At 37.6% G+C, this 27,426-nt stretch overlaps 1 protein-coding gene across 6 annotated transcripts in view; it reads right to left on the reverse strand.

The window, feature by feature from the left end:
* The window catches only part of GRM1 (glutamate metabotropic receptor 1), a 373,819-nt gene extending 350,408 nt beyond the window's left edge, over positions 1-23,411 (reverse strand). For 3 of the 6 annotated variants that reach the window (XM_036906891.2, XM_057489125.1, XM_036906893.2), the window contains exon 1: positions 20,826-22,465. In XM_036906891.2, the coding sequence (XP_036762786.2) occupies positions 20,826-21,525 (700 nt within the window). In that variant the 5' untranslated portion in view covers positions 21,526-22,465. Of the gene's footprint in view, positions 1-20,825; positions 22,466-23,303 lie in introns of those variants that run through there. The other 3 variants (XM_036906888.2, XM_036906889.2, XM_036906890.2) reach the window with 3 other exon arrangements.
* Positions 23,412-27,426: the final 4,015 nt, after the last annotated feature.

Below are 27,426 nucleotides of genomic sequence, written 5' to 3' on the forward strand. Positions count from 1 at the left end.
CGAATATAAAACCTGCAATGGCAATAAGTATAAACCTATCGATAATCACACTAAATATAAATGGCCTGAATGCACCAATCAAAAGACATAGAGTCACTGAATGGATAAAAACACAAGACCCATCTATATGCTGCCTACAAGAAACTCACTTCAAACCCAAAGACATACACAGACTAAAAGTGAAGGGATGTAAAAAGATATTTCATGCAACTAATAGGGAGAATAAAGCAGGAGTTGCAGTACTTGTATCAGACAAAATAGACTTCAAAACAAAGAAAGTCACAAGAGACAGAAAAGGACACTACATAATGATAAAAGGGTCAATCCAAAAAGAAGATATAACCATAAATATCTATGCACCCAACACAGGAGCACCTACATATGTGAAACAAATATTAACAGAATTAAAAGAGGAAATAGAATGCACTGCACTCATTCTAGGAGACTTCAACACTCCACTCACTCCAAAGGACAGAGACAGAGGCACCGAACAACACATTAGAACAGATGGACCTAACAGACATCTACAGAACTCTATACCCAAAAGCAACAGAATACACATTCTTCTCAAGTTCACATGGAACATTTTCAAGAATAGATCATATACTAGGCCACAAAAAGAGCCTCAGTATTTTCAAAAAGACTGAAATTGTACCAACCAACTTCTCAGATCACAAAGGTATGAAACTAGAAATAAATTATGCAAAGAAAATGAAAAATCCCAGAAACACATAGAGGCTTCACAACATGCTCCTAAATAACCAATGGATCAATGACCAAATAAAAACAGAGATCAAGCAATATACAGAGACAAATGTCAGCAATAATTCAACACCACAAAATCTGTGGGACACAGTGAAGACTGTGCTAAGAGGGAAGTATATTGCAATACATGCCTACCTCAGGAAAGAAGGACAATCCCATATGAACAGTCTTAACTCACAATTAATGCAACTAGAAAAAGAAGAATAAATGAGCCTGGAGTCAGTAGAAAGAGGGACTTAATAAAGATTAGAACAGAAATAAATAAAATTGAGAAGAATAAAACAATAAAAAGAATCAATGAAAGCAAGAGCTGGTTCTTTGAGAAAATAAACAAAATAGATAAACCCCTAGCCAGACTTATCAAGAAAAAAACAGAGTCTACACACATAAATAGAATCAGAAATGAGAAAGGAAAAATCACAACAGACACCACAGAAATACAAAGAATTATTAGAGAATACTATGAAAAATTATATGCTAACAAACTAGATAACCTAGAGGAGATGGGCAACTTTCTAGAAAAATACAACCTTCCAAGGTTGACCCAGAAAGAAACAGAAAATCTGAACAGACCAATTACCAGCAATGAAATTGAATTGGTAATCAAAAACTGCCAAGAACAAAACTCCCATACCAGATGGTTTCACCACTGAATTTTATCAAACATTTATTGAAGACCTAATACCCATCCTCCTCAAAGTTTTCCAAAAAAGTGGAAGAGTGAGTACTTTCAAACTCATTCAATGAGGCCAGCATGACTATAATACTAAAACCAGGCAGAGACACCACAAAAAAAGAAATTACAGACCAATATCCCTGATAAATATAGATGCAAAAATACTCTACAAAATATTAGCAAACCAAATTTAAAAATATATCAAAAAGATCATCCACCATGATCAGCTAGGATTTATTCCAGGGATATGAGGATGCTACAATATTAGAAAATCCATCAACATCATCCACCATATCAACAAACACCAGGACAAAAAACACATAATCATCTCCATAGATGCCAAAAAAGCATTCAACAAAATTCAACATCCATTCATAATAAAAACTCTCAATAAAATAGGTATAGAGGGCAAGTACCTCAACATAATAAAGGACATATGTGATAAACCCACAGCCAACATCATACTTAACAGCAAGAAGCTGAAAGCCTTTTCTTTAAGATTGGGAACAAGACAAGGATGCCCACTCTCCTCAATTTTACTCAACATACTTCTGGAGGTCCTCTGCTATGGCAATCAGACAACACAAAGTAATAAAACACATCCAGATTGGTAAAGAATAAGTTAAACTGTCACTGTTTGCAGATGACATGATATTGTACATAAAAAACCCTAAAGAATCCACTCCAAAACTATTAGATCTAATATCTTATTTCAGCAAAGTTGCAGGATACAAAATTAATACACAGAAATATTTTGCTATACACTAATGATTAACTAGCAGAAAGAGAAATCAGGAAAACAATTCCATTCACAATTGCATCAAAAAGAATAAAATTCCTAGGAATAAACCTAACCAAGGAAGTGAAAGACCTATACTCTGAAAACTACAAGACACTCACGAGAGAAATTAAAGAAGATACGAATAAACAGAAACACATCTTGTGCTCATGCACAGGAAGAATTAATATTATCAAAATGGCCATCCTGCCTAAAGCAATATACAGCTTCAATGCAACTCTTATCAAAATACCAAAAGCATTCTTCAGTGAACTATTGCAAATAGTTCTAAAATTCATATGGAAACACCAAAGACCCAGAATAGCCAAAGCAATCCTGAGAAGAAAGAATAAAGCTAGGGGGATTATGCTCCCCAACTTCAAGCCCTACTACAAAGCCACAGTAGTCAAGACAATTTGGTACCGGCACAAGAACAGAACCATAAACCAATGGAAGAGACTAGGCAGCCCAGATATAAATCCAACCATATATGATCAATTAATATATGATAAAGGAGCCATGGACATACAATGGGGAAATGACAGGCTCTTCAACAACCGGACAGCTACATGTAAGAGAATAAAACTGGATTACTGTTTAACCCCATATACAAAAGCAAACTCAAAATGAATCAAAGACCTGAATATAAGTCATGAAACCATAAAACTCTTAGAAGACAACATAGGCAAAAATCTCCAGAACATAAACAGGAGCAACTTCTTCCTGAATGCATCTCCTCAAGCAAGGGAAGCAAAAGTAAAAATGAACACATGGGACTACATCAAACTAAAAAGCTTCTGTACGCAAAGGACACCATCAACAGAAAAAAAAGGCATTCTACAGTATGGGAGAATATATTTATAAACAACATATCTGACAAGGGGTTAACATCCAAAATATATAAAGAACTCACATGCATCAACACCCAAAAAGCAAATAACCCAATTAAAAAATGGGAGGAGGATATGAAAAGACAGTTTTCCAAAGAAGAAATTCAGATGGCCAACAGGCACATGAAAAGATGCTCCACATTGCTAATTATCAGGGTAATGCAAATAAAACCACAATGAGATATCATCTCACACCAGCTAGGATGGCCAGCATCAAAAAGACTAAGAACAACAAATGCTGGCAAGGATGCAGAGAAAAGGGAATGTAAGTTAGTTCAACCATTGTGGAAAGCAATATGGAGGTTCCTCAAAAAACTAAATATAGAAATACCATTTGACCCGGGAATTCCACTCCATGAATTAACCCAAAGAATACAATTTCTAAGATTCAAAAAGATATATGCACCCCTATGTTTATCATAGCACTATTTACAATAGCCAAGATATGGAAGCAACCTAAGTCTCCATCAACAGATGAATGGAAAAAGAAGAGGTGGTACATATGCACAATAGACTACTATTTAGCCATGAGAAAGAAATAAATCGTACCATTTGCAACAACATGGATGGAGCTAGAGGATATATGCTCAGTGAAATAAGCCGGGTGGAGAAAGACAAATGCCAAATGATATCCCTCATTTGCAGTGTATAACAAGAAAGGAAAACTGTAGGAACAAAACAGCAGCAGACTCACAGACTCCAAGAAGGGACTAGCAGTTACCAAAGGGGCAGGGTGGGGGAGGGTGGGTGGGGAGGGAGGGAGAAGGGGACTAAGGGGTATTATGATTAGTACACATGGTGTGGGGGGGTTCACAGGGGAGATAGTGTGGCACAGAGAAGGCAAATAGTGACTCTGTGGCATCTTACTACACTGATGGACAGTGACTGCAATGAGGTTTGGGGGGGGACTCGATAATATGGGTGAATGTAGTAACCACACTGTTTTTTCATGTGAAACCTTCATAAGAGTGTATATCAATAATACCTTAATAAAAAAAAAGGAAAAAATAAAATAAAATAAACCCAGAAAAAATAAATAAACAAACAAACAAACAAATAGGCATTCAATTGCTGACAATATCTACCCCTAAAGTCATAAGCCTGTTAAGTATCATCATGCCTCTTTATACAGATTAGATAGTGATCGGACACTTGGGCTTTGGAATAAGACTGACTCATTCTGACCTTGTGTTTGCCATTTTTAACCTGTGTGGCTCAGAAAAACATTTTTGATCTTTCCAGAAGAGTAACTGTACCCATCTTATAGTGTCATTAGGAGGACCAGATGATGTAATGAACCCAGAATACTCAGCACAGTGCCTGGAACACAATAAATGCTCAGTCAATGGTGTTGTTGTCATTATTATTTTTCAATGATAATATTAAGAGACAACTAAGTTATATTATCATATATAAGTAGAAGGTGGTGGGTGAGATGGTGGGGAAAGGTTAAAGGTTAAGCAACTAATAATCCATAAATAGATGAGTATCAGTTGTACCATAAAAACTAGATTTTCTCAACACAGTCAGGAAGTACCTAAACTTAGACCAGAGGTTAGAGGTTTCATTACAACCTGAGAAGAACTGAAATTCATTTCCTAGGGCTGCTGTAGCTAAGTACAAACTAGGGAGCTTAAACAGCAGAAATTCACTGTCACAGATCTAGAGGCCAGAAGTCCAAGATCAAGATGTCAGCAGGATTGGTTCCTTCTGAGAGCAATGAGGGAAAATCTGTTCGAAGTCTCTCTCCTAGTTTCCGGTGCTTTGCTGACAGTCCTTGACATTCTTTCACTTGTAGATGCATCATCCAATCTCTACCTTCATCTTCAAATAGTGTTTTCCCTGTTTGCATGTCTCTCTCTCTATGTCCAAATTTTCACTCTTTATAAGGACATCGGTCATATTGGATTAGGTTCCACTCTAATGACCTAATTTTAACTTGATTATTTCTGTGAAGACCCTAACTCTAATTAAGGTCACATTCTGAGATGCTGGGCATTAAGATTCTTTTTTTTGGGCAGACACATTTCAACCTGGAATAACAGCAAATGCCAAGATGGCATTAGTATGGCAGAAGGAACCTGTATCTCTTCATAATGGTAAGGTAATGTTGGTTTTTAAATATATCTTTAGAAAAATGGGAAGCCAAGGATTCCAATATCATGGCCAGTCCAAAAACTATCAGATTACCTTTTAACAGAACCACCATTTAGTCATTTAGTTATTCACTCAACATGCATTAATCAAGCACTTATTTTGTTCTTAACACCACATCAGACTTTACAAAGATATGGAGGAAATCTAAAATAAGGTGTATGCTTTAAGAAGTGTATAATCTGCTTGTGAAGATATAAATTATGGTTCTTGTTTTGTATGCCTTAGGAGTTGATGGGACATGGTCTCTGATGAATCCAGAATATGTGCTCTCTAAGGCTGATTTCCAGGAATCCTTTCATGCTATTAAGGAAGTACATAAGGTGTGCTCTTATATGTCACCAAGGGTGGCAACACAGCTAGGTGTTGAGTGGAAATAAGCCTGCCATATGCCATCCTTCACATGTGAGACAATCCACATTTTCACTCAAGTGCCATCCCCAAGGTCACCTATAGTCTTCCAGATTGAGATTTTGCCACAATAAGTATGGGCAATAGTCTCCAATTCAATGAGAACCAGAATGAATTCTACCCCCAGATAAATGCCATGGAGAAATATGCTGCAAAAGGCAGAGAACACAACCTCCCCATATGCAGGAGTGAATCAAAGTTATCGTGCACGATACCAGAGGGGATGGCAGCTTTGGGTGACAGGTGGCACGCCTCTCCACCAAGGAGAAGGCGTCGCTCCTGGCAGTTTCTTTAACTGAGACATGTGACCTAAGTAGTGGCATTTCACAGCTGAGAAGCCAGCTTGTAATATGCCTTTTGCTTCACTGAGAGGCGGGCCACATGTCCACAGAGGCTGCAACTCTAGCTACAAAACATTGCAATACATTCCCCTGTATCCTTCTTACAATCAAATATTTACACTGCTATGGAAATGGAAATGGACTGTATAATTAATGACATTTTGCCTGAAAAAGAAGATGGCTTCCCTGCAAAGGTGTCACTTTCTAGCACAAATGCTACAAAAAGGAAAAAAAGGACCAGAACAATGAGTGGGCAGGAAAAATTAAAAATAAGTCCCACTTATCAGTCTTTAGTAGAAATTCGCAAAAGAGGGTCCACTCTATTTTTGACTAAATTAGCAGATGGAAGACAAATTCAAACTCTGACATTCTCAGCACCCTGACATCTGGGTCTGCTTTTCTAATCAATTCTTCCACAACTCTACTCCAGACAAATTAAACAGCTCACCATTCCTTGTATATCTATTAGCATTTTACTCAGAGTCCTTATTCACATGACTTCCTTCATGGGAAATTCCTTTTCCATCTAGCTCTTCATTTGAAGGCTAGCTTTCATTAAAGACCCAGTTCTAAAGCCACTGATTCCAAGATACCTACCTGATGACCTCACCTAGAAGTCATCTCCCACTCCCTTGAACCTCCATACCCTCTCCTCATCCACACATGTTGACATGGTGAAAATTATTCCTCTATCCCTCCCATTGGACTATAAACAATGGCAGAAACTACAGGGTATCCATAAAATTTGGAAATATAATATTTTCTACATAATAATATATTATATAGTCATATATATCAGATATATATATATATTTCTATAAATACAATATCTGTATAGTTTCTTATGGATACTTGCCTATGTTACCAACTTTGTTTAACATCTGCAATCTGAATTCATTTTTGATACCTGATGCCCAGCACACCGTTGGATAATCAGCAGGATCTGTATTTGCTGAACAAGTGAATTAAGTAGTTGACTCATTGATATGAAGCTAAGGCTTGCCCTTCAGACTAACACAGAAAACCTAATGGGCAAAGAAAATCAGATAGTAGGTACAGAATATGAAGGGATAAAAGTAAATGATTCAGAGATGCTTCAGGAATTATAGAAACAACTCGCTAAAATAAAAGTCTTTTCTCTTGTAGCAACTAGCTATAGGAAACTGAATAATTACTCTACTATCTTGTTTAATTTACATTTATAGCCTAGGCAATAAGAATTGATGTGAAGCTCTTAAATCATTAAACTGCAAGCTCTTAAATTATCAAACCCCTTACTAAGGTAGAAAAAGGGACCAAAACAAAGCCCTCCTTACTTAATTCAATTAAACAAATATTTATTGAGTGCCTACTATGTGCAAGACACTGATCTAATTGCTTGGAATACATCAATGAGCAGAACAAAATAAATATTCCACTCTCTAGCAATTTACCTTCCATCAGGAGAGATGTTCTATTAGTGCAGAGTATTCTAGTAGGAAAAGGCATACATGTAACCAGAAATTTGATTGACGATAATTCTACACTCAGTAATTATTCAGGCTAGTTAATTCATGGTTTTTTTAATCATTAAATGTAAGAAATAAAGAGGTAAATATTTTTGATATAATATTCTAAATATGCACATTTTAAAGGTCATTTTTTGCTTATTTCAGGAGCACAGGCATTCACAGTATGCCTTGAGACACATACAAATTACTCTTAAGGAAATAATTAATAGATGTGAGAAAGCATATACAATGCAATATCATAAGAAGTACATTATCAGAAGGGGCTTCCAGAGGTTCTTCTCCAATTGTGGTTGATGGGCCAGAAGCATTAATAGCATCTGAAAGCCTAGCAGAGATGCAGACCCTTAGGTCATTCCCAGGCCTGCTGAATCAGAATCTGAGATTTATTGAGTTCCTAGGTAATCTGTATGCATACTAAATTTTGAGATACACTCCTCTACTGCATTCCTCTGCACCTAAGAGAGCCTAAAAATAATCTACTGAAAGAATATAAGCACTTCAAAAATGAATCACTCAATATTTTTTCATTTTTAAGAAGTTGTTTCTTTTCAAGTAAAATTTTACTTTTAAAATGACAGATCAAGAATATTACATATAAGCTTTCATTTGGCATGTGCCAACTTAGAAAAAAGATGGAATATGCCTTTTCACGATCTCAAATCTGGCATTTATATCCAGAAGCAAAGGGTAATTCATCCTGCACATATGTCATTGAATAGGGCCTCCCTCTACACTCTGTGATTTAATGACCATTTTTACTAACAGGAGCAAGAGACATAGGGTGTCTTTTTGATGTCTCATCCTAACTCAAGCTTAGTTTTCCAAGCAATTATGGTCTGCAAGGCACAGGTCGAGAACACCAGGAAAAGTTAGGAAGTGGGTATAAAGTAAGCTCTCTCCCCACTTGTCCCATTGTCACTAAACAATCACTTAGAATTATTTGTCACTAAGGATGAAAACTAGGAAGGCGGCTGTTATAAATTCACAGAGGCACAGACACCCTGCTCAGTGTTGACCATGGAAAAAAAGAGAGAATATTTCACCCACACATATACCCTGCCAACACTGGGCAAAATGTCCCAGCACAGCCACACAGCAGACCCTAGTACACACAGAAGAAGGAAAAAAAAACAGCAATGTGCAGAGCATCTCTGAGCCAGGGAAGGCCTTTTTCACTAATCTGAAGGACCACAATTCTCCTGGGGCACATGACCAATGCCCAAGGATTCCGATGTCATACTAAATACATAGGAAGTTTTTCTTTCATCTTTAAATATTCAACTCTGAGTGTAACATAACCTCCCTGACTTTTCCACAGTTAAAAAAACAAAACAAAACAAAAAAACACCTCTTAGCCTGTCGTTACTGTCTGCTTTATAACATATAGAAACTTCAACAGGAATCTGTCCGTACAGTGGGGTCACTTCCATTTGAATATATATTAATAACCTCACACTTCTTAAAATTGAGCTGATGCAGTTTGCAATTATAAAATGTATAATGTAATGCTGTAGAATAAGATGGAAGAAGCTAATATCTATGTATGTAAACTAAACATTTTCTGTGACTGAGCATCAAATCTAGCTTTAAGCTTCCAGGTAAGCAAAGAGGAAAAATGGAAAACACAGCACTCTCATTACCAATTAAGATGAAATATGTCAGCAGTTATTCAAGAGAGATATATATTGCATGGTATTAAAATCTAAAAATAATTGTCAACAATGGACTTTATACAAGGGGCATTGCAACATAACAAGCAATATCATCAACAAAAAATGTGAGAATTATAAAACATTTACATTTCTACTTCTTGTTCTGATCTTTATGAAATGAAAACAGACAGTATTAAAATGCAGTTTAGAATAAATTCTTCAGGAAGAGTAAAGAAAGACAGGTATCTAGTGTTCTAGAAACCTAATTTTGTGCAAAGTGGTTAATGATCTCTTAGATGATATTCTTAAATATCAGTTCCCTCATCTGGCTTTGTGACAGAAGCTGGATAACAGATAATTCTAGGCTATGATATCTGGTGAGCACTTGGCATTCTATGTAATTAACTGAAGAAATATGCTGGTGTTTTGGACATTGGGCCAGCAGGTGGCCAAGTTAATGAACTGCTGTGATAGCTGAGACTTCTTGCTTATATCTGAGGGCTGTACATTCCTGAGAAAATATCAAAACACTATAAACTGACACTACTAGAAATACATAATTTCCTATCTCAGTTGGGTCCTCTAAAATTTTTCTCTATTTGTATTTGACCTGTTCTGTTTTCCTTTCCATCCCCCTCATTGAATAATTGAGAAAACAAAGTCTACCAAATGCTATTTTCAAACATTCCTCTCCTCTTCCCCAAACTTAACTGCATTATCACCTAAAGGAAAGCCTTCTACTCTTCAAGCATGGACCAGCCACAATTTATTTTTGCCTCCTCAGCAACTGTGCTTCATCAATTATCTTCAAACCTTCCTTTTCTACCACTCTTTTCCATCATCTTTTAAAATTGCTAAGGTCTTTCTCACCCTAGAGAATGTTTTCACTTACAAGCACACCTGTCTAGCTACCATTCCCTCTCTCACCTTCCCTTCTCAGTCTCCAGGAACAATGCTATGTACCTGTAGCTTCCTCTTCCTGCCGGCCTCTGCCCTTCCAGTGAGTTCATAAACTTAGCAATTCTTGGGAAGGCAGAAACTAGGAGGCAGCAGAGGCTGTTGGTACAGAGAACTGTTTCTGTAGCCCTCCCTTCCCTGACAGCCTGCTGTTTGTTTCTGTGCCCTTCCTGAAACTCTCCCTCCCTTAGCTTCCATAATGTCTGTTTTCTTCCCTGGTTCTTCCTCTTTCTCCTTCAGTTTTCCAACTTTTCCTTCTGCTGCTCTTTTCTGGGCCCCCTTTCTCATTTTCACCTTCCTCATAGTTCTGTCCTTAACTCTCTTTTACTCTACATCACCTCCTGTGGCAATCTCATCCACTCTTGTGGCTTTAACCAAGCTGTTTGCTGACAAATCTCCAATCTACCTTTCCTTCCAGATCTTTGGCCTATGGTATCTCGACTTTCCTTTCCCATAGAGACCTCAAATTCAGCCAGCTCATAACTCATGTTTTCCCAGTCTCTGCTTCCTCTTTTATTGCCTATTCGGCTGTATGAAATGGAATCCTGGGAGTCATTCTAGACTTCTCTTTCTTCTTGGTCCTCAGAATCAGTCAGTCACTAAATCCTAATCTCCCTACTAATGGCTGTCAAATCCATTCTCTCCTTTCCATCCCCACTGACACTTCCTTTAGTGAAGCTCCCATCCATCACTTGACTAAAGTGATTAATAATATTGGCATTTTCTTCACCATTCTTCAACTACCAATGGCCTGCCAGCTTGTCTCCTAACTTCCAATCTGACTCCTTTTCTTACTCTGTCCTCTTCAAAGTTTTCAGGGTACCCTTTCCAAAGTACAGATTTGACTGTGTTTCCTCGCTGTTTAAAATTCTATACTGGCTCACCATGCTTACAAAATAGAACCTAAATTCCTTGGCTTGAGAAGCCTGTCCCTTCAAGAGGTAAGCCTTTCCTCTCTTTTCAGCTTGATGCTTCCCTATTCATTTTCCCTGAACATATGTTCCAGAATCTGTGGTATATTTAGAGTTCCCTGAGCATACTTTATTTTCCATGTCAATACTTTCACTCATATTCACAGTTTTGTGTCCTTCTCTTATTCTTCTACTGGAATGAACTTCAAATGCCACCTCCTTTGTGAGGCTTCTATGAGGTTTCCTCACCTCTTTTCCTGGCTGAGCAAAAGCTAGTCACAGTTCTCTCTGTTACCTCTCTAATTCATCCCTACTCCTATGGTTGCATTTATCAAACAGAATGGTAATCAGTACTTGAGAGAGGGATTATAGTTCATCCATCTCTGGTCTTGGATGACTATAGCAGAGGGCCTGGCTCAGAGCAGGTGCCCACTAAACATTTATTTAACTCAAGACAGGGATTTGAACATGTCTTCTTTTTTACCAGCAGGGCAATACCTGTTGACCAAAAAGTGAGAATAATGAGGTGCATTGATTCATCTAGGAAAAGAGGATATTATTTGTTTACTGTAAGTTTTTTCCACTGTTTCAATATCTTCATATCACTTTTAAATTCTATTGTAAACAATTTCTCCCTTGAACATCCTGCCAAATTTTTTTATTGATCTTTTTTGTTCAACCCTTTACAAAGTAAAAATTAAAATTAAAATGTGTTAAAGTACCACAGAGAACAGAGGAAACTGCCTGAGAGTAGCAAGCAAAAACTACAGAATAAGTATCCAGTCAAAGGGCTTTGACTTAGGCCACTTGCTATGGATGCAAAAGCTATGAAAGAAGAGAATGAGAAGCCGAATGTGCTGCTCAACGTTAGCAGATCAGCAAGATATATCTCTTCTCTTTATTTGCATATCCTCATCCCAGAACATTCCTGTCTTTACATCACACAGTGCACCTTGACTAAGCACATCTTATTTAAGGTTAGAATAGCCTGACAACAATAAAGACATCTTACACTTAATTAGCTCTATAAAAGGCAGTGTCTCATCTCATCTGTACAATAAATTTAAGAGATTGTTTTTGTAAATTTTACCCTGATGGCTCTCTAAATGTGGCTAATTCCATGAATCCTTTGGGTCAATCTTATCCCTGACCCCTGAAATTCAACCTTATCCAACCTTTTCTAATTTTCTCATCCTGGTCTGCTATACACCACCCCTGATTACTCATTGCAGAGATGCTACCATAGATCTGTCTGAGCAAATTCGATCTTCCACTCTTGACCACAGTCCTTCCAGGGATGGAATCCTTTCTCCTTTCATTAAAAAAAAATATGCTCCTTCTGATATTCATTTTTTTGCATTGAAGCAGCTGGGGAAAAAAAATGACAAACTTATAATCTCCTCAACTAGTTTTATGTGGAGTAAATACTTCAAATTGGAGGTACATTTTCTCTGAGAAAGGAGCTTTATTGCAAGATAGTAATAAACATAAATATGGAAGTAAAGTTGGTCAGATCCAAGGGAGAAATCAGATCAAGCAAGAAAATGACTTGATCTGGACTTTCCAGGGAAATGTGGAGAGGAGGTGAGTTGGGAGCAAGATAGGTTGAAGAGAAGAGGCCTCTATTGTTCAGAGGCTTTCTAGTACTTAAGAGTTCAGAGATAGAACTGTTCCTGTTGATGTCAGGGTTCAGACTATGATCAGAGTGGGTGGTTTGCTGAAATGAAAGCAAAGGACACAGAATTGAGGTAAGTGAACTTAAGGATAGGTATTAATAGTTCACACACACGAATGTTGGGATCACCCAAAAATAGGACAAGAGTTAACATTGGAAGAAAGACTATAAGCCATGAGAATGAGTTTTCAGTGACAGAAGAGTCTCCTGTAAACCAGTAAGTTACAGCAGCAAAATTGGGAAGTGTGTAGAGGATGATAAAAACATCACAGAAGAGAGGATGTGTGTGATTTAAAAACAGACAAATAAGCAAACAGACCTTGGTTTAAGAAAGTATCTAGCACAAAGTTGAGTTAGTCCTGGCTTTGTCACAAACAAATTATATAATGTTGGACAAGTCGTTTTATTTCCTTGGGACTTTGTTTTCTCATTTATAACATGAGAAATGTTCTTAAAATCTCTAGCACATGTTCACTTTTATCTTAACCATGAGTTTCATTTTTGTCTTATGTTAGTAGGTTGTAGGGTCAAAAAATCCCCACCTGATTAACTGATTTCATTCACTTGCTCCATATTTATCAACTAACAAGGGCTAATACCTCAAGTATCCTTTCTTTGGCAGCAGTTTAGTAAAAGCAGGTGAAAGCTAGTTTACATACCATCTCCTTTTCCCTGAAACACTGCTGTGAGGAAAATAACATGGTAGTGGTTATCATTCCCATTCTACAAAGAAATCTGTGATGAACATCCTAGAGTCTTTGTGCATTTATTTTTTTAAGTGACTAAATGTGCTTTTTTGTAACACATGAGCCTATAACTACTGATATATTTTTATGCCTCTTCCAACAGACTGTGGGACCCTTGAAGATAAAATAATAATAGTAGTAATGATAAGAGTTATTGGTCTTTTAATTTAAGTGTTCTTAGCACCAAAACCAGTGTCTGACACATAATAGACACATGCCTTTCAATGAATAAATGGTCATGTCTCCATTAGAAAGCAAAGAACTGCTCCCCAAAATCTTTTTGTGCTTCATTTGCCAATTAAGGCTTCTAATTGAATCATTTAGATAACTGCCTTGAATCTTCAATTTGTTGGCATGAAGTGACCAAAAGAAGATAATGCTAAAATTGATTTAAAAAAAGGATTTCTGATTACCAGCTTTCTGTTTGAGCCAATAAATTCTCTTCGTGAAAACATTAATGCTGTAGTTGGTACCATAATATTTGGCCTTAAATTTAAGAAAGCAAACTTTCCATGAGACTGAAGGAAATGAAAATTACAATTGCTTATGTAAATTAAGACTTAAATGTTGTAGACATTCATAGAGAACAATCAGGCATGAAAAATAAGTAGAAGTCACACATATAAATTACATAAATATTTCTACATAAATTTTAAATCTAATGATAGCTCTTTGATGAAAAACACAGCCACATCCTTTTGACAAGCCTTTATGTCTCAGCTTGACACTGATTTTCAACTATAGCTTCTCTGAAAACTGACAACCTTCTCCTACTGAGATCTTGCTTCCCATCTAGTATCAGAGCAGGCAGTAGGAGCTGTAAATGCTCACTAAATTATTTTGTCATCTATGGTTTCCCAGACCTCTGGGGTCTTACTCAGGGCATGCTGAAAATCTCCTTATAATGACACTACTACAGCCACTGCTCAAAACCTTGTTAAAAATCCATAAAACAGTCATTGAATATTAGCTCCATAGATGACGAGGAGAAAAATTTTAGTGCCTGAGGAAGAATGGAAACTGCCAAGCCACATGAAACAAACTTAAAACTAAAGTCGCTGCCACCATCTACCCTATGCAAGCCAGCTACTTATAAAATTTGTTTCAAAGCTAATCACAAGGTGATTGTCAGCAGGACAGAAGAAATCAAGAATTGTTTTAAGCTTCTTCAAAATAATAGAGGTGTCTCTTTTCTTTAATGTTTTGCACATAGTAGCTGTTCAGTAAATACTGATTAAATTAATTAGAAAATGATTTAATCAGGCTAGTTAATATAGGGGGAGAAATAACAAAGATAGAATCTCAAAAAGATGGGTATCTGGGGCATTTTTTGGTAGGAATAAATGGCTTTATATTTTTCAACAGGCTTCAAGACTACCACTGTATCCCAGCACATATAACAGTTATTTGTAATGATCCCTGCATATATTCAAGAAAAGTATCTATTAAATGCAGCACTCTCTTTAAAAGAAGGCAGAGAACTATGCAATATAGTTTGCAAAGATCACCTTGTAAAGTGCTTAAAATTTATATCATAGGGAATACAGCCAATAACATTGCAAAACCTTTGTATAATGACAGAGGATAAGTAGACCTAGCAAGGTGACCACGTCATAACATATAAAAATATCAACTCATTATATTGTACACCTGAAACCAATTTATTGTTTTATGTCAATTACAATTAAATGTTTTTAAATGTTAAAGCTGGAGTTTAAAAGAACCAGCTCTCAAGTACCCAGGTAAATCAGTTGGAGAATCAAGGTTCTGTGTAAACAAGGTTTTCTTTGGATGTGAACAATTTTTTTTTAATCACAAAAAGCTATCCCTTTTCTTTTGTCCACACACCCACTCTTACTAATAATGTGCTCTTAGCCAAACTTCACATCAAATTGAACATAGTTAATCTTAATCCATATTGTTTTAACCTAAAGAATCATGGTTTTTAAACATTCTTATTACAGGCCTCTTAATTACACCAAAATTTTCCTCACACTCCGGAACTGACTCCTCTTTGTCCCTAACTCTTTGCTCCAACACATTCTCCCACAAAGTGTTCCTTTGGAGCACCTTTTATTCTTTCTAGTTATTTTAACAGCCTAATATCTAGAATTCTGCAGAAATGAACCTTTTCATAGCCACTTTCCTCCCACCACCATCCAATGGATCTCCCCTACACATTTAGGTAAGAATTCACTTTCTTTTATCTTCAAATCACATCAAATTCTACTTGGACGTATCTTTCTTGAAACCAAAACTCTCTGGCACATGCTTTAAAATTTCCCATGTTTTGTCCTTCATGTTGCTGGAGAGTCACAGACTCACAGAATATGATTCCTATCTTTATTTTAGCTCCTGGCCCATAGCCGCCACTCCAGCCAAGATGACCTGTTTACCTTATCCCCCATGGGGATATGCATACAGCTATTTCTAACTTTTATAAATGCCACCTTTAAAACACAAATCACTAATCACAAGCCCCTTTTCTCTAGCTTTTTTCTAGCTAGTTACACTCACCAATACTTACAGTGTTCCCTAAACATGTATAAACTCTTGTTCCTAAATATGCCATATGATTCACTTTTACCTTTTTAAATTTGTTTCACATGTGTTCAAACTGTACACCTCTTATACTGTAAAGTACTTAGTAACTGAATTCAAGTCTTCAAATTTCTTATATACAGTTTGGGGTATATTTTATCTTCACTTAGAGTTGAATATTTGTTGTGATGGCTTTTCATTTAAACTGTTTTATTTATTTGCTTATCTATAAAGTGGTACAGTATGTAGTGGAAAAACATACTGTGAAGGGAATTGATAACAGGCTGAGTAACCACCAGAATTAGCAAGGAAGCAGTTTGCTGGTGATGGGTTGTAGGACGTTTTACCAAACCCTCTCTTACTCAGTTTTAATGTGTATAATTAAATCCTGAGGACACAAAGCTGGTTCTAAGATGATGTTAAGGTGAATCAAATAATCAAAATCTCAGAACTTACTGGTAAGGCAGATTTAAGCTAAGGAGCTCACATTTAAAAGGAAACAAAAACAAAGCCTCTTCTTAGATATAAAACAATAATAGTAATAATAATAACAACAATAATATTATTTTATATTCTAGCATTAAGGGAAGAAGATATGGCCTAGTAGCATAAAAAGAAAGTTTTTAAATAGACTTTTGGATTCTAATTTACCTAATATCTATGATGATGAGAGAAGTAAAAACTAGAACATATGGATGGAGGAACAGGTAATGCATGGCATAAAAGAGACAGGATTCACTGATGACAAATATCACATGGAAAAGGAATTTAAATTATTTTGGATGATTCCCAGTAATTGGTAGAGAATTTGGAAATTTCTAGGAGGGGGTCATTATACAGAAAAACTGACCAATAGATTAATTTTGGCTTCTGAATTTAAGTCCTATGTTCTCCCACTCTCACCAGAAACCCAAGTCACAATTAGGAAATTTAGAATATGTGGAAGCTATTTCTTGGCAAAGATGGTACAGTGGTGTTTTAAGCATCTTTAATTGGCTGGCTTTAATAAACTTTTGAGACATTCCCATTCCTTATATTGTGATAAAATAGAGCAAGTTATTAAGGTAACTTATTGTGAAATAGTTTGGAATCAAGATAAGAGAGACATAGAGAAAGTGCTGATACAAAGATAGAAAATATATATAGTAGAAATAAAATTCTTATATGTAATTTCATTAGTTAAAGTAATGGCTAACTGATCTATTGATGACTTAAGAGGATTTTTCCTCTAACATCATTAGACTTTTTTAAGTAAGTTTTATATAAAATGGAAAAAAATCTTCTAAAAAAAGATAATATTTGGGAAAAAAAAGCCCAAATAGGCCAATTTCATATAAAATATAATTGTCAAAAAGAAATACCACAGTGCAAACATAATTGTAAACAAAGGGGTACCTTATAGCAGTATCACCCATAATTATATCAGTATTCATGTGACGGTATGACACAAAATACTAAGAGAGAAAGACTCATATGAAAATGTATCCAATCAAAAAAACAAGTTGAAATTACAAAAGCAAAGAATATTCTTTATTGGACTTGTCTGATGCTTTGAATTTGATCAACTAGGATTATTTTTAAGTATTGTTTTATACAACCTTTTGAAATGATAGATTTCATTTTTTTATGTGGAATCTGCATTTTATCAGAAGGTTGGAATATGGTGTCCTTGGCCGAGATATTCTTCTCAGAGGTAGGCTATTTTTGTATTCCATGCTTAGCATATTTAAAGACACACATTCCAGGTGAGCAGCTTGCTCCAATGTGCACTCAATTCTTATTTGTGGATAAGGCTCTATTGATTCAGCACCCACCTTTTGACAAATCCTATTTCAATATTCCCCGAAGGAACCAGTCCTGAAAATTTTCTGGAGAGCCTATGCAGGCAACCTCATGTGCACTGATTCTCTTTTGTCAGGTAAACTGACAGTTGTCATGGCCAGAGGATGAGTGTGGCAGAAATGAGGTGGCAGAAGATTGAAAAGTATGTAAAACAATATGACAACTGAATTCTAGCTGGTAAAAACAACAAAAATAAAAAACAGAAAATACATCCAAGCTTAACTTCAATATAAAATGAAATAATGAAGGGATATAAAAACAACTGAAACATTCAAAGAATAGAATGCTCCATCTATGATTTTTAAATTCATCAAAATTAACCATAGACAGGAAGGTATACTAGTCTAGTAATTTAGTACTTTTGATGTTAAATATTTTAGGCTAACTTCTGATATAAGAAATTGTGTTGAAAATTGACTAGAGAATGGCCAATTTGAAAAGGAGAGGTGAAGGTCACTGGAGGTCCCAGAATTTCTAAGGTCCATAGTGTTAAGATCCAGACAAACTGGCTTCCTTCCTGAAGAGTACCCAGATGGCAGAGACAACACTAATATGTAGTCTTAGCTGCTTTTTGACAGGGAACTGCCACCAGTATGTGACCCCATCATCTGAAGGCAGGAAAATTACTAAATGATACAAGAAAGTGCCTGCAGGCCAGTACACCATGGGTTCTTGAGAAACAGGAGGGCAGAGTCTCAGGAAAATGAATTTTCAGTTGGAGCTCATACCAAGGAGGCTGTCATATATCTTTGCAGAGAAAAGAAAATAAAAGCAATTTAGCTTCCACAAATATTATGTCCAATAGGACAAGAGACAAATTCTCTCTAAGAAGATATGAGGTCATATATAAAAGGCAAGGTGAATGGCATAATTTCTTGGTAATAAAATAGACACAAAGTTAGCTCTGAGGCTGTTCTATGAATGCAGTGTAGTCTGGAATCCACTACTGTAACAGCATGGAGACATCTTTGCCACCAGTCAGAAGGCAGAAAAGAAACAAAGCAATCCAAACTAATACAAGGGTTAAATTTCAATATGACCCCTTCTTCAACAAAACTGGCAAACACAAGTCTAATTAATTTTCCAAAAGCATAATTCTAGTTGTCAGAAAGCAACCCACTATTAGCAATTATTTTTAGCAGTGATGCAACTGGAAAACAGATTGAAGAGGGGAGTGGGATCTTTAGTCCTCTCCATCCCAAAAATTAAATGATGTTATAATAAAATATGGAAAATAAAACTACTCTAAAAATGATGTAGTAATACTTCTTGAAGGAAGAATTTATACTTCTAATATCTATAATCAATTACCCAGCTCAATGGAGGGAAAATTATTAAATATTTAAGTAAGTCACTCTAGATTTTGCCATTCCTTTTTAGAAAGATCTCTCTAATGCTGATAATTAACACATTTTTAACTTGTGCTTTCAAGATGTTCCATCTAAGCACCAGAGGAAACTGTATTAAACATTAAAATGTAAGAAATCAACATTAAACATTAAAATGTAAGGGATTAACTTCTGAACTTAAATTTGTGTCTTAAAAAATTATACAAGAGGTGTGCTGTTCACTTTTTTAAAATCAAGATGCAGAAACATGAGTCAGTTAATAGAAGTCATAATATTGCAGCAAAAAGTTTTTTTTCCAAAAGCAAACTCTGAAATTCTAATGTATAATTCTACATTATTTTTGTTTGTCCTGGAAACTCTGCTCCCTTTATAAGTCAAAGCAACAGTTTTCATTAATAATAATCATATGACCACTTCATTAAGAATGCTTCTTAATTTCTATAATCAGACTTCACACCAGTAACTGAATATTGTGGAACTGTTAAAAGAACATGAAGTCATTCCTATGGCCTTTCTTTTAATAATTTGATATTAAAATATGTGAATGCAGTAATACCCTCAAGATCTCTTCCATATGCCAGCATATATATGTGAATTGTCCTAGACATTAATTTATAACCAGGGTCTCAATTTCTTCATAAATCTAATAAGAGAGTTAAGAATAGATGACTCAAAAGTCTCATTTTATCCAAAAATCTATATAGGCTAAGATGAGGAGAGCAAAGAAAATCTTTATATAAAAAATTATTTGAAAGTTCATTTAAGACTCTATAAAAATCTAAGTTTTTAACCTTGGATAACTCTATTTCATTTTTAAACCTGATGTCTACTATCTTTTTCTTACCAATTTATAATTGTCTAACTTTAAACTCTAATGAGAGAAGTCATTTGTCTTTGTGTCTGGTCTTTTTTTACCAGAAACCAAGTCTCAAATCCAAAAGGGCATCAGTGTTACTTCTCATAAAACAATATAATTCTTGGCAGGGAGTGAGGGTATCTGGACAATTTTAGCATATGTTGTGGTAAGAAAGTACATAAATGACCTGAATATTTTACTTTTTCTCTGTATCTGAGGGGCACTGGAATTTAAAATAAGTTTCTGATATCCTGAGGGAGATGACTGCATTAATCCAACATTCCCAGGTTAGTTTTGGATGTGTGAGGAGGGGCACAGGAGGACAAAGACAAGATAAAACTTTCAAGTTCAATTTAGGGGACAGATTAATTTTTCTAACTATTCACATTGGATCGGTCTATTAACCTTGGGAAATCATAGCAGGTCACTTAAGGATAGTATAACACTTTGGGCAAATATGCCTTCCAAACACAAACTCAGAATATGAGGGCAGACATGTAAGTCCAAAACTGCAGTTGGATACATACATGGGGAGTTTGTGTCTATTCCACTTCTACTATCCTCAGAAAGACCATGGGACAGTTTTTCTTACACTATGATTATAGAAGAATGAGAATAAAAGGCAATGCCTGGGTGGGTGTGTGCTACAAAAGGTAAAGTCTGCTCCCCACGGTGCTAGAAATAAACAAGGAGGATGCTATGATCCCAAGTGCACATCATGCAATGCCCTGGCTTTCTGGATAACTTTCTATTACAAATGCAATGCCTACCTTCCGTGTGGACTGCAGAGACATAGGTCCAGTTGTAACGTTTGACTATGTCAAGCATCGCCCTAGCTTGCAAAGTGTCGGAAGGGACAACTCTGAGGAAGTATTTGTACAAAGTTTTGTCACTCAGGTCGATGCTTGTGGCGGAATATGCGATCTGGGGGATGTCGAAGAGCTGAAGCAGGTTCTGCACTTGAATGGCTACGGAGCTGGAGCCTGGGCCGATCACGCCAGCAATGGGCTTCTTAGTCCTGCCTAGGGGGAGGGACTGGCCATCAGGCAGGCACCGGTTGAGCCCATCCTTGTCATCTCGAATGGAAATCAGGGAGTCCCTGATGAACTCAATGCTCTGCTCCAGAGCCACGGAGGAGTGCCAGCAGGAGTCCCGGATCTCACTGCCCAGGGTAATGTTGGGCAGGAGGACTGGGTCCGCGTTGATCTTATCCAACGTGTGGAACATGGCCTCCACCCTCTGGATACCATACTGCTCCCTGATCTCCCCACACTTCCTCTCGGGCACCTTCTCGGCTGGAGGCTGGTGATGGACTGAGAAGAGGGCCCCAATGATGACATCTCCGTCCATTCTGGCCACCGAGCGCTGAGAAGAGGCTCCCGCCAGCAACACTTTCCTGTCGGGGCCTCTGGAGAGAAGGGACATCTCTAAAAAGATCGCTGTAAAGAAAACCAAGAGGAGCCGGACCATCGTGCTGAGGACGCGGTGCACAGCCTGCCAGCCGCGTTCGCACGCCGGTCCTGCAGCCGGCTCTGCGCGCTCACCGCGTACGCGCCCGACGCCTGCCTCTCGCGGCTGGGTCCGCTCGCCGACACCGCCGGTCCAACACCTTCGCCGCCTGCACTCCCGCCTCCTTCCCCTCCGCCGCCTCCTCCTGGTCCTCCACGACCACCTCCACGCCCTGGAGGCGTCTCTAGGATAATTCGAGTCCCCCTTCTTCACCAGCGCATCAAGGTAAACTGATGAAGAGCACAGTGGGTGTCTTGGTGGCGGCGGTGAATTGGACGCTGCTGACAAAAGAGGAAGAAAATCAAAACTGCGTTACCATAGACTCGTGTCAAAACTCGGGGGGCAGCGATGTTAATAGTTGCCGGGTCCGTTTGATTTGTGCCTCATGATTACCTGCTGGAGGGACACTTCGGAGGCAGCTCTGGTCACGACGGTCACGACAGAAGGTGGTGTACTTTGCCCCCAGTGTCCTTAACTGTCCGGGAGGCGCACAGCTCCGCTGACCTGCCCCTCCTCCAGCTTGGTCTCCCCAGTCCCCAAATACCCTTACGCTCACTGACTTGAGGAGGGTGAGTGGGTAGAAAGGAGAGGAGGCACTAAGTCTTCCAACCTAAGAGAACTTTCCGGATTTGAAAACATCAACTTTTCCCAGAAGAAATTTGGAAACTCATTATGAAGGTGGAAGCAGTACTTCAAAGTGAACGGGAAGGAGTGTACCTTTTACTAAAGCTTTGAGAGGTTTAAGAGACCCTAACATACAACCCAAGTAGTAAATACAAATTTGCCAACTTGAGGAAATCCATACTAGTTACTAAGGCAACGCCTGGTAAAGTCTCCGCCTGTCGGAGTTAGTATGTCTACCCCTCCAAGTCCCCCAACCCCCCAACAAGTCAGGTTTACAGTAGATGTTCAGGGAGAAAGGGTGCAGATAAGGTAACTTGTTTCCCGCAATGGAGGATGGAGGGAGGGGGTGGGAGGGTCCCGTGGGAGGGTCCCTACACTCGCCTAAATCAGGACCTTTGGCTGCACATAATTGCTGGAAAGGGAATCGAGGTGCGCTTCCCGGCTGCTCCCGCGGCGGCAGCTCAGCCCCGCCGCCTTCAGAACCCTGGACAGTGCCCCAGTCCCGCTGCGGGGACATTCCCCGTAGGACCTGGAGGGGACGCTTTGACCAGCGAGTTGAAATTCTTTGACAACCCTCCACCCCCAGCCCCCACCACCGACTTCTCTTTCAACCCCCTCCCTGCATTCTTTACCCAGACATACACGCGCGCACGCACACACACACACACACACGCACACACACACCCCTCGCCTCCCCACCACCCCTCCACCCTCTCTCTTCGCCTTGCAGCCAGTGCTCCTGCAGGTATATTCAAACCCGACCGCGTCGGGGGCAGAGGCGCCAAATCTCAGCCGCCTGCGGGGCTGAAGTTGGCTCCCTCTCTTTCCTCCCGGCTCCCTTTCTCAAGGTGAGAGTCTGACGAGAAAGGAGCTGAGGGAGCAGGCGGGGATCAAGAGCACAGGAGGTGAAGCAGGCAGTAGGAGGAAGGCAACCCAGGCATCCATGGGTCCCGACGCTTCCCGGGGATGCTGGACTGACATAAATAGGCGAGGATGCCCCCAGGACCAGGAGGAAAATGCCAGAGACGGGGACTGTGTCTGGCACTGTGGGTGGGTTTCACCGCCGGAAGGTGTCTGCTCACCTGGGTCTTGAAGAATTTGGACTTGAGACGTACCTGAGTCTGGGTAGACAGCGCTATGGTCCCCGGGCCAGAGCGCCGCGGCCACGCTCGGTTCGCAGATGCCTCAGCTCTAATCCAGACGGTGCAAGGATGTGATCTGGGCTGTACACTAGTGCCCTCTTTCTTCAGCACTATTTCACCGCAAGGAAAAAAGAGGGAAGGGGGAGGGAAAACATTAAAAAAAAAAAAAAAAAACAGGTCATCCAAGGCTCTTCTATTATCTCATGCATAAAAATCAGTCGTTTAATGGAGGGGGTGGGGGAAGAAAAACTAGGAAGAAGTGAGGAATATTAATTCCTTTACTACCTGAGTGTTCTGAAAGATGCTGCCACACAAATGAATATCTGGTGGAAGGAGTGGGGAACCACTCAGACTGCTTTAGATGGTTATTCCTTATATATATTTCAAGGACCCAAATACATTTTCTCTCCCTGGAAGTCAAGCCCCTACTGAGGAAAACAGAGTATATGCATGTGTAGACATTTAGAGAAGTCTCTATTAGTATTTTGCTAGGGAAAGAGGCAAGCAGCTGCATGGGGTGGCAGCAGGGAAAAGGGGCATGCACACCATGAATCAAGGTAAGCCAAAAGAAGAAAGGCAAACCTTGGCTGCATTTTCCAGGTCAAGATGTAACTAAATTGAGATGAGAGTCAGGTCACATGAAAACACTGAAGTGAAAAACACTTACTCAAATTCCTCCCAGGCTGCCATCACTCTCCCCACAGGTCTACAGTGTTGCTTCTTTCTGTGTGAAAAGTGGAAGTCAAATCACATTCCTCTGGGAACATGTTGGCTGAGCAGAATGTGTCCCAGCTCTTCAAAGGGGAAAGACAAGTGTCAGTGTGCCTTTCCACTCTGGCTCAAAGCTTTCTAAATTGTGTCATCTGCAAAAAAAAAAAAAAGAGATATCAGCTTATGTGGGTCCTTTTACAATCCACTTGCTCATGTCACCATTATTCTGTGGATTGGTGCCATGTCAGGCTAGGAGGCACAAACCACATAAGGCAGCTTTGAATACTCTCTAATGTGTTCCATGAAACTTAGAAAAAGAATGTTTCTAGTCAAGAACTGAATCTCCTTGCCATTCTGGTTCTGCTATTTCTTCCCCAAGTGTCAGATTTTTCTGGATTTTTCTTAAACAATGTAAAGAAGATATGATTTTTTTCCCACAAACAATGCACTGAACAGGTATACATCCTTTAGACCTAAAATATCTTACTTCTAGAAGTACTCATATGTTTACTCAAGGAAAATAGAAAGGGATATGTTTCTGTCTTCACACAGAAGATAAATTATTCTCTGCCTGTACTCTGAGAAAGATGTCTGCTCAAGAAGGGCAAGCTAAAGGTATTCACAGCATCCCATAGTATCTCACTTCCTCTAATAGACATTTAAGTTCCATTTTAGATAATGCAATTCTAATAAGATAAACCATAAACATGATTTTCATGTAATATTTCATAGATGTAGTGTATGTACACAGATTTCTGTGCATATAAAAACCATTAAAAATATGACTTGCAGGGTTGGAGAAAGTAATGTCTCTGAAGTCCACATTTAACTACAGTGGGTTTTCCTCAAAGCTGTATATTTTTAATATATTGTCTTGATGCCATTTAGAAAAGATTCTTCTATTGAAGGAATAATAAAATGTTCAGATTTATTTGTTCTCAATACAATCCAAGCAAAAACATTCAGGCTGGCTGGAACAAGTTATTTTAAAGAGAAAGAACTTAGGTAATCAGAACATAGATTTATATATATGCATAAATTATATATTAGAGGTGTTAAGGAAAAAATTAATTTCAAATGCATTGATTTGAAATTATCAATTAAATTTCTTGGTAATTATTTAAGACTGAACTTTAGAAGTTGCCTTATTTAGGAAATAAGGCAAGAAGAAGACCTTGAGAAAGAAGACAGATCATCCAAATATGCTTCCAAATACACTTCTCTTCCTGGAAGTTAAGACTTTACCAAGTCAGGCAGGATGTAATACACATGCAGACATTTAATGGAATGTTCTATTAGTACAATTGAAGAAAATTACTGAAAGAATGACTAATATACAAATTCATGAGTATACTAATCTATAAGAGTTCAAACGAAGTTAAAGGTACATGAACCCAGAAGTGCTGTCAGTATAAATAATTATTAATTGCTGGTAGGATGGGATATTGCATTCAGCATGTAATTTGTAGCAGGGTAGAAAGTGTATGAGTATTTCAGTTTGGGAAATCTATTTAAAATAAAATACAGTGAAGAATACCCAACATATTATCTCAAGATGATGATTTAATGTGCTCATTATCCTTATATGGAAATATAACAAATTTGTGATCCACTCTCCTTAGAAATGTGTGAACAATTTTTCAATGTTGTTCAATCATAAAAGACACCATACAGGAACTGTTCTATATTATAAATGAGCAAAAGGATGTAAAATTTTCCATGTAAAATCAGTGTGAAAATTCATACTCTTCTTACCACGAGAAAGGTAAGGAGAGAGAATAAGATTTTTTTTAAAAATTAAGAAATGGCTAATTTAAGCACATATTCAGTATTATAGGGTACTCTAGTAGGTGATTTAAAAAGTAAAGATTGCACAGTCATCGGAATATGCAAGTGAAGTATACACAAGAGGTAATAAACTCATTACTGAAGAGGTAGTACTGACTGAAAATAGAAATGAGATCAAAAAAGGTCTTTGTAGAACATGGATTTGTGGAAAATTGACATGTAATCTATTATTAAGGGAATATAATGATGTTCAAGTAAATCAATGTGGAGGGCAAATATCATGCTTTTCCATAAAATACCATGCTCCATGGACAATTGATTTAATCTAGTGTCACATTTCTTACATTCTTGTATTTAATTTATAGGTTCAGCAAGATAATTCAAGCCCCAGTGGGAATTTCCAGCTTATGTATCCAATTTGGCTATGTACATTGCCAAAATCAAGAAGGAAATTGCTGTATCTTCATTGACTTTATGTTCAGAAGCAAAGGCAATAAAAATAGTAAAATAAAACTTGTTTTTTTCAGAAACTCAAAACATTTTTATAAAACATGATTAACAAAGTTAAAAATTTTTTTAAACTGAAATAAGACCAATTTAATACATATTCAATTGCTTTATTTGGTCTGATAAATTAAGCTTTAACTACTATGCAGAAATAGGACTAAAAGCATTAGCTTCCATGAACAATTAGAAATCATCAGTGGCTCTGTGAAGTCATGCAGATGGACTGGGAAACATAAATTTGGCCACATACTTTTTGCCACAACTGTCCAAATATTTATTTTACAAGTACTAAAATACAATTGAGAATAAGGCAAACACAGTTATTCTGGAAGCACAATGAGGACCACAATTATTGTCTGCTTTATTCCCTGCTGTATCTTCAGTGTCTGAAACACTGTCTGGTTCAAAATAGGTACCAAACCAATTGTTGAATAAATGAATGGATACATTTCCCCCAAATACTAAAAATGTCATCTTGTTTTAATGCCTTTCTTTAAGAAGATCAAAGCCATGTAGTTCACAGATGTTTCTAATTTACTCTTCAAATAATGAAGGACAGCAATTATTTTGCAGCTATTTCTCAAGTGCGAGTAACTAGCTTAGTTAGTATTAAACTATTTAGAATCATATTTACACAACAAACTTTATTTCACTTTCACTTGAGGTACTGAAAATTGTTCCAAATGTGAAGAAACCATTTTCATTACTATACTACATGTGTTAGCCAATAGCAAATGAAATTTAGAAATTTTGTAAAGGTAAAAAGAAAATAATACATAAGAGAAAGTTAACCTTTATTCAATGTTGTGACTATATGATTTGAAAATAACCATTTGAAAAGATTCTCAGAACTATCATATGAGATGTGCAAAATAGGCATATTGTCCAAGTCCTATAGATGGGAAAAATTGAGGCACTAACAATCTGTTCCTTGCTTGAACTTAAGTGAACAAATTAGAGGCAGTGCTACATCATACTACCCATATTCCAAATTCATAAGTTTATAAAAACCAACCATATGAACTTAGCTAAGTCTTATTTATTTTCATTTTTTCCTTAAGCTTTAAACTGATGCTCTCTTCTCAGAAAA

This window comes from Manis pentadactyla, chromosome 12 (assembly GCF_030020395.1).
Source record: "Manis pentadactyla isolate mManPen7 chromosome 12, mManPen7.hap1, whole genome shotgun sequence".
Classification (NCBI taxonomy): Eukaryota; Metazoa; Chordata; class Mammalia; order Pholidota; family Manidae; genus Manis; species Manis pentadactyla.